The sequence below is a fragment of the Natrix helvetica genome, assembly GCF_964273705.1.
Source record: "Natrix helvetica genome assembly, chromosome: 5".
NCBI classification, from domain to species: Eukaryota; Metazoa; Chordata; class Lepidosauria; order Squamata; family Natricidae; genus Natrix; species Natrix helvetica.
The window spans coordinates 107,017,502-107,029,534 of NC_138551.1; the positions used below are offsets into that span (position 1 = coordinate 107,017,502).

The window sequence follows — 12,033 nt, forward strand, 5'->3', positions numbered from 1 at the left end:
TATAGACCCAGAAACTAGCAACAGAATCCATAGCAACTGCACAACACAACACGGTCACAGAAGGAAATAGGAATAAGTGGCTACTGATTGGCCCCTCCTGGAGAGCTTATAGGTGGGGCGACGGGAGGGGAATTTTGCAGGAAACAACAATTTACTGATCCAGCCATAGAGAAAGATTAGGAGAATTTCGTGAGTTCAAGCCTTGTTTCATAGAGATAGCTTTCTGGGCTCCCAGCCAAGTTGCTTATCTCCCTCCTTAGTTGTGGCAGACAGCGAAGTCTGCGTCCGTATATATTGTAGAGGCTTGGGACAGAACATCACCCAACTCAAATATAGGTAATTGGGATCACCACTGCCAGGATTCCTAGATCCTGTAATGTAATGCAGAAAACATAGCACTTACATGCATACAACCAAAAGTATGGATCAGATATGTAGATTACACCTTTGTTATAATAAAAAGGAACAAATAGATAGATGAAATCAACCACATCTTTAAGGGAATAAAATTCACATGGGAAGAGGGTATCAACACACTATCCTCAGCAGCAGAAGAGATGACAGCAAATTAGAAACACAAATCTATCGAAAAACCACCCACACTAACCAAGTGCTCCATTACCAAAAACAACCAACCTCCCACAAGAGAAGCTGTGTAAGAACATTATTTAGATACAATGCAGCAATCCAGGACACCAGAAAAGAGAAAGAGCCCACGTGTACCACATCTTCCTTTAAAATGGAAACACAACTTTATGGAAAAACACCTGACCACTCAATCTACTGCAACACAACCAACACCAGCTATGAAAAAGGTAACATGACCATATGTCAAAAACATCACAGAAACAACCAACAGACTATTACAACAACATGATATTACCATGACACCCATGCCAATGAAAACTCTCCAAAATATGTTAACCAAAAAACCCAATAGCTCAAGAGAAAAACATACAATGTAAGAACTGTAACTGCCACTATATGGGACAGGCAGACAGAAGACTAACAGAATGCATCCATGAACAGTCAGAAGATACAATGAAAACTCCTTAATTGGAGTGGACAGACTTAACCGTAGTTTCAACTTGGAAACTATGAGCACAGTAGACAAAGGTATGGTAAATCCAAAAATGTTAGGGAATTCCTGGAAACTTGACATTCAGACAAACCGGATATCAGCAGGAACATACAGATAAATCATATTTACACTTCATTCAAAAGAGACAATAAAAAGCTGTAAAGAAAATAGATCAGAACACTTCCTTGCCAGCAATCAACATCCAGATAAGCAGGGATCAACATCAGGAGCATCAGCAGATAAAGTAGTAGTAAACAATACTCTAATCAATGATTTACCAAGGAGAAAACAACAACCCCACAAAAAAAGGATAGGGCAAAACTATGCAAACAAATCAAACCCCATTCTTTTCTAGCATTGAGGATGTTACTTAGCCAAGTAATGAAATATCTGCAGAAAAACACACAAGTTTAGAGAGCACCAATGACTCCACAGTGGAAACGGCTATTAAAGATAAAATTATCAAAAATTTAGAGGCAGACCTTGCTCAAGATATCCAGGATGGCTTCAATAAGGGAAGGTCCTGTATAATAAAACTAGAGGTTTTTGAAGGTGTTAATAAACACATGGATAAAGGTGAGCCACTAGTCATCAACTTAAATTTTCAAAAATGTGTAAGAATCCCCAGGATTCTGTCCTAGGAGCACGGCTTTTTATATGATCTAGCATTGGACATGATTAATTGAGTGGCCAAGTTGATATTTTTTTAGAATGATATAAGGAGCTGTGAAGGAATCTCTCCACACATTGGCATAAAATGGCAGAGGCAGATAGCTGACATTTACAGAAACATAAAAGACAAAAAAGTCAGATGCATATGAGGATTATGATCCACTTTTAGACCTAAGACCATGGCGATAAATATCCAGTGTCACCTGTCTTGTACTTTTATATTCAGATGATCTAATTGACTTTTTAGTTATAGAACTACTGCTTTGCATGGTACAAATAGGGGGCTGGATGCAAGGCCTTGTGGATGGTTGACACCTTCATCTGCTTGTTCTCAATGTGCATTCATGCTACAAAATTCCATCCTTTAGAAGTAAAATTATCTGTGGGACTAGTTTTTTTTAGACGTCTGCTTCCAATTCCTCTGATATCTGCAGAGGGTTATTCTGGGGGCAAAAGGATGGAACTCTTAGCATAGATGGGGAGAGAGCAAAATCTCCACCTTCCTATCAACCAAAGCTGTCAAGAGAATTAACATAGAATCGGCAGAATTTAAAAACTGAAGTTGGTTGTGTTGTTTTTCAGCTTGATCTCCCTGTTTATCAGCCAGCATTAGAACCATTTGTGTGTGACAACATAAAAGAAGGGGTTTATGTTGGGCATAGAGTACAAATGTAAAAATGTATGAAAGATAATTTCCTGGACCTGGTGCCAGGTAGAACTTGGGAGGCTTTGAGGAGATGAATTTGGTTATTCCACCACACAATTAGCAGGATGCATTATTTCAATGCATAATTTTAGTTTTTCTTGGAACATAATTGGAATTTCTGTGCAGCAGACGTAACTGAAGTTTTTGTGCAGTTAAATGAATTTATGCAAAGTTCATCTTGCTTGTTCTGCTGCCTTCAGAATTACTTCTAATAGTGCACATGTCACAAGGAAATCTGAAGTCCATGCAGAATTAGTGCCACCTACTGTTCGCACTGGTGCATAAGAAATGTTTGGGAAAGAGTTTGATAAGTTGCAGTGCACGGCTATGAGGATGGATTTTAGTCCATCCCTTCCATTGCCTTCCATGCTGCAGGTAAGAATCTGGATTTTTAAAAGAAGGGTAGATTGTGATGCTGTGAACTTTAAGAAGAGGGCAATGGTTTTAAGGCAGAAATACTCACTTCAGGTCTTTCTCTCTGGGGTCTCTTACGTAGCCTGAGAACTTGCTCCTTGCCAGTAAGTGCAAGGGGGCTGCTGTCAAACTGGCTGACTTCGGACTTGCAATTGAAGTACAAGGAGAACAGCAGGCGTGGTTTGGTAAGTGTTTCAGAAGTGTTCATGCTTCATCAAATTAAATTTCTTCTTTATTTAAAATGAGGGTTGCAACTTATCACTTAAAGAACACTTCCAATTCTCCTCCAAAATGGGGATGGTTCTCTTTGCGTGGATGATACAGCCCAAGCTCCATTTTGTCTGCTCACTTACATATTGCAGCCCTTCATTGCTTCATTCCACTCAACTCTGCAGCAGGGACATTGGTTCATCCTTGGTTTAACACGCCAAATTCTGGGACATGAGATTCCTCAGCTTTCATTCTCTTATTTTTTTCAATGGGACAAGCCTGAAATAAAGTCAACAATGTAATATTAGAAAGTGAGATGGACAGACTTGCAGGGCCTGAGATCTGTGGTTGCTGTGGCTGGCATATCTGTGAGAGCTGAAGCCATTTTCCAAATGCCGAAGAGCACTTCATACTGCAGATCCTTTCTTTGCTGCTTTGGACAGTGTCCGGCCCAGTAGAAGATCTTTGGCAGTGAATTATTGGGTAAAGATTTTTTTGCTGCATCTGGACACATTTGCCGGGGCTGCCATAGGCTCAGTCAATGAGAAGCACACTCCCGTGCAGCTTCCTTCTCCCTTCAATGGGGAGATTTAACCATGCCCTCTTCCAAGAACTCTTACCTTATAAGAATAATAATTATTATTTATTGTCAGTGCTCAACCCATGTACAATGAGATTGGTTGAACTCTCTCAGTGCGCCACCACCCCCTTAATACAATACAGCTCACAGTGAAGACCCAAAAAAATCCCTAACCTAATAAATCACATTAACAAACACCCAGTCCCATTACATCAGTGTGAACATGTTACGTGTTGCGCCGGCCCTGCAAGTCCATCATACTAATAAATTATGATATTACTTTGCATTCAGGAGTCTGACAGCCCATAGATAAAAACTGTTCCTCAGCCTGTTTGTGTGGCTGGCTATGCTTCTGTATCTCCTTCCCGATGGTAGGAGGGTAAGGAAGTGCTGACCAGGGTGTGAGTCTTCTCTGAGGATTTACCTTGAGAGCTTTGCATTGTAGAACTGAGCTGGATACTCCAAGATGTAATGAAGCTGGTGCAGTTGGAGGGGGAAGAGAGGGGGACACTGGAAGTGTGATTTTTAGGAAGGGGGGAGAGTAAATGGTTGAATTCCTTCTGATAGTTCCTGGTGAGAATGGGACTGGATGGGAGTTGATTGGGAGGTTTTAGAGTGAGGGGCCCTTGATTGTCTGGTGAGATAATGGATGAAACTTGAGTGAGATGATGGTTTCAGAATTGGCATTGATTTGCTGGTTGTCACCTTGAAAATCTTAGATATTTCAAGACCTGTGGTATCTGCAAGACTGCCTTCTCCCAGTAACATCTGCCTGCCTAATGAAATTTAGTAGGATTGGATCTTTACATGTCCTGCTGATCAGACTGGCCAGAGACTTCAAGGGCCATGAAGGCCTGACTTCTCAGTCATCTCATTTCACCACCACCTCACCCCCAGCTTTTGAAATGATCCCTCCTTCCTGGCCTTTAAAAAATCAGTGTAAACCTGACTGCTCCACTAAGCTAAAACCTTGATTTGCATTGCATTGCATCAAATATGCAGTGGGCAGGTGTATATTGCTCAAAGTTGGCTGATTGGAGAGGGCTGTAAGTTCTGCAAATATATGAATGAAAAGCAAATAAAAGAAAGGAAACCCCTGGATATGTCCCTGGGAAAACATGGGATATAAATACAATGTATATTAAAATATTAACTAACATTTGTCCACAGCATTAGATTTCATCTGCTAATTGAAGCTGAATCAATCATGGCATATTCTATGATTATCTTCCCTACGGCTGGAGTGGGAGGGGAATTGATTTAATTGACATCCTATGCTAGTCCAAGATTGCCTAGTCTGGGAAGCTTTTCCATGAGATAGTCATGGGGTAGCTCTAACACGTCCCCCGCACTCCGTGTCAGAAGGCTTCTTTGCTAGTAATCTGTGAAATTACCATATTTTTCAGAGTATAAGACGCAGTAAGGTTTTGAAGAGGAAAATAAAAAAAAGTTTTTGCACTCTACAAACCACCCAAAAACAGCCCGTTTTTCGTGAAAATGGGCTCTTTTTTTCAAAAAAAGGGCATGAATAGCCTTTAGGAGGCTTGTAGAGTGCTCCTGGTGGGGGGGTGAGCAAAAAATAGCCTATTTTTTGCGAAAATGCGTCTCTGTTTTGTCAAAAAAAAAGGGCATGAATAGCCTTTAGGAAGCTTATAGAGTGTTGCTGGGGCTGGGGGACAAAACATGGCCCATTTTTCGCTCATTTCTGCACTTCCCAGCCCCCAGGAGCACTCTGGAGGCCTAAAGTCTATGAGTGGACATTTTGGTGAAGGGGGCGGAGTTTCGGGAGACAAAAAATGCTGTATTCAGTGTATCAGATGCACCCAGATTTTCAGCCTCTTTTTTGAGGGAAAAAGATGTGTCTTATACTCTGAAAAATACGGTAGTAGCTTTATTCTGATGTGCTGCATTCTACTTTGACAGGGTTTGCAGGTACTCCGGGCTACCTCTCTCCTGAGGTCTTAAGAAAAGATCCTTATGGAAAGCCAGTGGATATATGGGCATGTGGTAAGATCCTCTATCTTTTAATCATAGTTGTTTGGGTTATGGGATTTGTTTGCTTTAAAGTAGGAGCATCAAGCTATCTGACCATTTGCAGAGATTCAGAATAGTCTATGAACCTGTGACTGTAATATTCCTCAATTAAATTGAAAAGGCAGCTCTATACTCTATCCAACTGCTGCCTGTTTTTTTAGAAACCAATGGCTCAGTGCTACCAGCTACCTAAGGGTGTTCATCCTCATTAATTGGAAAGTTACTAGTTTCCTGAAAATAGACCTATGTAACACAGAACCTTGATGGACATTGACAGATTCTATCCTGTGTGATGGAAATATAGAATCTGGACTGACAGATCTTATAGTGAAAGGAAGCCTGGATGTAGGGATCGTGAAATGACCATGTTCTGTCTTGCAAAGATTCAACACATCTATTTCTTTTAACCAACATTTGGCTGCAAAACTCTAATCCAACTTTTCTTTTGATCACAATATATTTTGTAAAGCTCTCTTTTATTTTAGCATTTAGATGATTAATTAGGCATCTCAATTTTCAGACATTTTTATCTGTTTTTCTTCTTTTAACAGAAAATTGGCTCATGGAAATTCCCAGGGAACTAATGGAACAGCACTTTTGTAGCTTAACACTTTTTCTTTATATAGCCAGCAATTATCTGCTGTTCCATTAAGAGTATTTAAACCTTTAACTCTCTTCATCAGAAGTTTGAAGGAAAAACTTGCATTAGTTGGGGTAAAAAAAGACTGGTTTGTTGTCCATTTTTGCCTCAAACTGATTTAGAATGGAAATGGTCCAGATTGGCTGTTCATTCATGTCTGAGATGAATGGTGCTTTTAAACTTCTCATTGAGATACTCTCTTCATTGTAAAAAAAAAACCAGAACATTTACTGCATGAATGGGAACATTGTTCTCTGCTTGCTAGAGTAATAAACCTGGTTTTGATTTATTAATGCACTTCTGATGCTTTGTTACAACCTGTAACTGGTACAGACAACCACTTAGAAAGTATGTACACTTAATTTGTATAAAGTCTGATGAGTGGAGCATATGAGCAAGCAATTAGAAATGTCCTTATTCATGCATTATCTTAAAGGAACAGATCAGGGAATGTCTAACCTTGCTATATTTCTTTTGTTTACATTTCATTTCATTCAAAATAAAATGTTTTATCAACTTGCTGGGGTGGTCCTTTGCACACAAGGGACAGGACTTATCAATTTTTTAAACTAAACTTATTGAGCGTTTTAATAAACATAGTAAAAACCAGTATAGACTAAACTATTTATTTATTAAATGTGTTTGCTGCAAGGTGACTCTGGGTGGCTTACAACATCAAAATAAAACCATTATATATCTATGTTGTATTTGTACTGATAAATAAATAAAGGGAGACTAGTATAGATCTATTTCGAGCTAATTAGCTCTCATCAGCTAGCCATACCCTTACTGGGATTTGAACCTGGGTATGGCTAGCTGATGAGAGCTAATTAGCTTGAAATAGATCTATACTAGTCTCCCTTTATTTATTTATCAGTACAAATACAACACAAATATAAAAAGGCAACATTAAAAATAAAAATATGGTTTTCTGCCTGCATGGTCTTCTGTGATGAGCCGAAGGACAAAAAGAGGGAGTAGTGACCTTCCTCCCATTTTTAGGCATACCAGGGGTTGTAACACAAATACATACATACATACATACATACATACATACATACATACATACATACATATATATATATATATACACATACATACATACATACATACATACATACATACACACACACATACACATATACACATATACATATACAAATGTATAAAATCACAATTAAATCATAATAAAATACAAATTATAACTAAAACCAGAAGATGTGGAGGAAATGACTGGAATGCATGGTGGAGGAGAGGTGGGAGCTGCTGTTAGTTGATCAAGTACCTCCACCGTGATAAACCCTCCCCCCAATTGGGGCCCCAAGCCAACTGGCAGAGTCAGGTGTTCAGGTTCTTTTGGAAGGGTCAGGAGAGTGGAAGTTAATCTCACCTCAGGGAGAGTTAAGATGTTTCAGAACAGAAGAAAGAATAAAAATAAAAGTTCAGATGGTGCAAGAAAAAAAGACCAAAAAGTAGAAGAGGCAACAAAGGTGGCCTTCAGCCTTTATCACGCAATATCAAGCATAATCTAATATACTATCTTTTAAAGTACTATCTGCCCTCTTTTAAAGTTACAAATAAAAAACCCTCTTCTTCCCATAATTTAACTTTTATCTGTACGCAATCCAGAAATCACCATTCTTTTCAAACCTAGTCAGCAAAAACTGAACTCTCCATTAAGAATTATCCAGACGTATTCAGCAAATAGTTTATCCCTGGTCAAATAGTCCTTTTTGCTCTGCACAGTCTTGAGCTTTACATCATTCTTATGGTATTGCAGGATTTGATCTTTCATCGCCTTTTGGCATTTAAAATGAGTCTTCAAAGTTTTTACCAGCCTAGTCTGTAAATTCCCTAAAGAGCATTGTCCAGGGTGTCTTGTTCCATGTCCAGATACTTTTCTTGATTTGTCTTTTGTAATTCCATCTTGGTCATTTCAATTTTGTTGCCTCCCATGCCTTCCAATTCTATAATGCCTATGTCAGGTAAAAGGTTTTTAAAATATTTTTTCGTCACCTTGTAAAAGTTTGTCCATTAAAATCTGTATCCTTTTTAATACATTTGTTATTAATATTCAGTCCAGATTTCAAAAAAAATTAAAATAAGAAACAGTCATAGGCATTTTAACTCTTTCTGCCTGATTCTTTAGTTCCCCTTACAAGCTTCATTAAGCCTCAGTTCTTAAAATGGGTTTTGTTCTGTTTCAGTCATTTCCCGCAAGTATATTATTTAATTACATACTTGTTTTTTCATATCCTTTTTTTTCTGAAAGAATTTTATTGGTTTTTAAAAAAATTTGGGGAAAACGGTATATACAAAAAAAAAAATTGGCAGCTCCAACGTGCTAGAGGTAGGAATCTCTCCAATTCTCACAACTTTTTACAGAAAAAATAAACAAAAGATAAAAGATAAGCAGAAACAGCATCTTATTATACGTTGTATCAACCATGTGTTCAATCATCTCTTTTGCCACTTTCTATCAACAATAAAAATGATATTCCAGATATATTTATTTTTGTGACCTGAGTCTTTCCATTATTGTTCCCTCCCCCCTGTCCCCAGGCGGAGCCACAGCTACTCCCTCCTTCATGTCTTGTGTTTTGTCGCCTTTTTACTACTTCTTATATTTCCGTCCTCTAGGAGGGGACTATGTTTTTTAATGAAGGCCTCTGCCTCCACGACTGTGTTAATTCTAATTCTGTTTCCCTCCCAGAAGATCAGCATTCCTTCTGGCAATAACCATCTAAACCAAATTCCCTTATTATATAATTTCTTTGATAAGGAGGAATACTTCCTCCTCTTATCTCTTATTTTTTTGGGAATTTGCTTAAGAATGGCAATTTCTTTATGTTTATATTTTAGTGGTCCCCCCCTCTGAGCCCCTAGAATCTCATCTGTCGTGGTCTTCCTAAGAAATTTAACATGTACTTCCCTTGGAACATTATGTGTTGTGGCATATGCTGAATTAATCCTATAAACCAGATCCATATCCCACCACAACTGTTCTTTATCTCTTTTAATATATTCTGCTAAAATTGTACTCATAATATCCTTAAGATCTTCATCTTCTGTCTCCGGTAGGTTCTGGAATCTGAGAAAGAAGGACATTCTTTCAAGTTCTATCTTTGCCATAAAATTTTCCAATTCTATATTCCCCTTCTGGACTGCCTTAACCTCCTCCCCCAGACCAGCCGCGCCCTCCTCTAGCACACCAATTCTCTGTTTATTTTCTGTTATTTGTTGCTGCAAACTTTTAAGCTCATCTCTAAAATCTGCTACCTCCTTTTTCAACTCATTTTGTCCCTGCATAATAGCTTGAAACATTTGAGTAACAGATAAATCCTTTGAACTCTCTCCAGTCTTTTCTTGTAAAAATGATGAAATTTTTGTCTGTTGAATCGTTGGACTGGATGCTGTAGAAGTTGGTGCCGAGGCTGCTTTGCCTGTTAGTGGTTTTCTGGGCCCCATTGTCTAAGTTCAGAAAGAGTACAAATCTTTTGCAAAAGAAATGGCATCTGTTAAGCGCGCAGCCGAGCGAGTCCGAGAAGACAGGCAAATCCAAAAGTGAAAATTAACCCTCTGTCACAGTTCCAAGCCAAGAAGTCACTCAAAAAAAAGGGAAATCAAATAGTCCAAATCCAGAAAGACCACGTAATAGGAGAGGCTCCAAGAGTCCTTCAGGGGGGATAATATAAAGCCAGACTTTCTTCAAAGGTAGTTTCAAAAGGCAGACTTCATTTATAAGTGCGAAGAAGAAGAAGGAAGAAGGCCATCTTGGCTCCTCCTCGGGATCAGGAGCAGAACATTAAAAACTTCCATAAAACTTTCAAAATAACTCAGCAATCAGCTCTTGCAGTTATGATATAAATCTTTTCACATAGTTAGTTCAAGTGGCTAATTCAATTTTTTGCTCTCTATCTCCATTCCGAGATTGAGAGACAGTCCAAATGCCGTTTTGCCTGAGAGGGGTAGAAGAAGAAAAACAACCCCCCTCCAATCTTCCTACTTCAAACAGATTGAATCCACAACTTGTAAAAAAGCCACTACTCATCAGTTAAAAGCAATTAAGGAGATTGGAGCGAATTTCTCACCTCCAGCACTTCAGCCGCTGCATGTAGTTAATTCTTTCCTTTCGGAATCCATTCAGCGAAGGTGCTGTTAAGCACCCACTACGCTCCCCGGCTCCTAAGGCGAAACTGGAGACTCCCCCCCATGGCTGCCGCCTATCCGGGGGCTTCCAGCAAGCCGCCCTATGGCAGGTGGTCCCTCCAAGACCCCCTGTGCTCCTAAAAGGAGCCCACCGGAGAAGCGAACAGCGAACCAACATCCGTCGCCTTCGGAAACCGGAAGTGATCTCTTGTTTTTTCATATCTTATAGCAAAAATAACCAACATTCCAAATCTCTCTGGTCTCCAAATTCATTTAAAACTTCCTTAAATCAAGATATTTTTTTTTGCTTTGTGCCAGTCCTATATTAAATATACAGTAAAATTTCTTAAATCCAAAGAGGAAGGTAATACTCACCACGTGTCAAATTAAGTTTGCAGGTTTGAAGGTCTCTAATATCAATAAAGTGGTTAAATTGAACATTTTGAAATGTGATTAAAAATGAATTTGGCTGGCTTATGAAAGACTTCCCCACTACTGAAGAGCAAATATATTGTCTCTCTTGGTTCATTCAGACCCATGAAAGACTTCAAATAAATGTATTAACATACAGTACATGATGGCTAAGAATGCTGCTAGCATTCTCTGATTTTTCCATGTACAAATAATTATGATAACTTGAGAGATGATCGTATGACAGAGAGAGAAAGGTATGTTCCACCTCAGAAGTTGGAATGAGTCTTGAACATTGAAGATAGATTACCTTGTGACAATGGGCAGCAGCATAAAAGGTGATAGTCCCCATGGATTGACTCAAGAGTGCCTTTGCCTTTTAGAGTAACTGGAATTTTTTATTCTCTCCTAGGAGTTATTCTGTATATATTACTTGTTGGATATCCTCCATTTTGGGATGAAGATCAGCATAAACTGTATCAGCAGATCAAGGCAGGGGCCTATGATGTAAGATAATTCTTTATATGTTATTCTCTGCAGTTAGTTGTCTGGTTTTGATGCATCATGCTGCAAAATACATTGTTGGGCATAAAAGATAAGGAAGAGGGATAGAGTCAGAAGTTGCTCATTCATAAAAATTATAGAGGGGTTTATTTTGCCTGAATAATACTAATTCAGTAATTTCTGAAGTATTAAAATCTTTTAGCGACTGAACATTCTTTTAAAGAGAACCATTTTCTATTCTTGTTAGATGGATGAGATACCAGGAACCAATTAATGTTCCTATTTAACTGTCACCTAAATTCAGCAATGTAACACTCAAAATAATTTGTAGACTACAGCTCACATCCATTTTGGAACTGTATCACCTATATTTTTCTGCTTTGAACCATAATGTGAGTCCCTGAAAGGCCACTCACTTACAGTGGTTCAGTATGGAATAAAAGTGGAAGCAATTACAGGAATACATAAACTGGTTTTAAAAAAAGCCTCTCTTATCTTTCTTCTTAGTTTCCTTCTCCAGAGTGGGATACTGTGACCCCAGAAGCAAAGAATTTAATCAACCAGATGCTGACAATAAACCCTGCAAAGCGCATCACAGCAGATCAGGCACTTAAGCACCCATGGGTCTGTGT

At 38.7% G+C, this 12,033-nt stretch overlaps 1 protein-coding gene across 17 annotated transcripts in view; it reads left to right on the forward strand.

Moving 5' to 3' along the window:
* Positions 1-12,033, forward strand: part of CAMK2G (calcium/calmodulin dependent protein kinase II gamma) — a gene marked incomplete at its 5' end in the record, with an annotated part of 203,221 nt that overhangs the window by 134,034 nt on the left and 57,154 nt on the right. For all 17 annotated transcript variants that reach the window (XM_081954526.1, XM_081954535.1, XM_081954541.1 and 14 more), the window contains 4 exons: positions 2,956-3,058; positions 5,587-5,670; positions 11,310-11,404; positions 11,909-12,031. In XM_081954526.1, the coding sequence (XP_081810652.1) occupies positions 2,956-3,058; positions 5,587-5,670; positions 11,310-11,404; positions 11,909-12,031 (405 nt within the window). The remainder of the gene's footprint in view (positions 1-2,955; positions 3,059-5,586; positions 5,671-11,309; positions 11,405-11,908; positions 12,032-12,033) is intronic.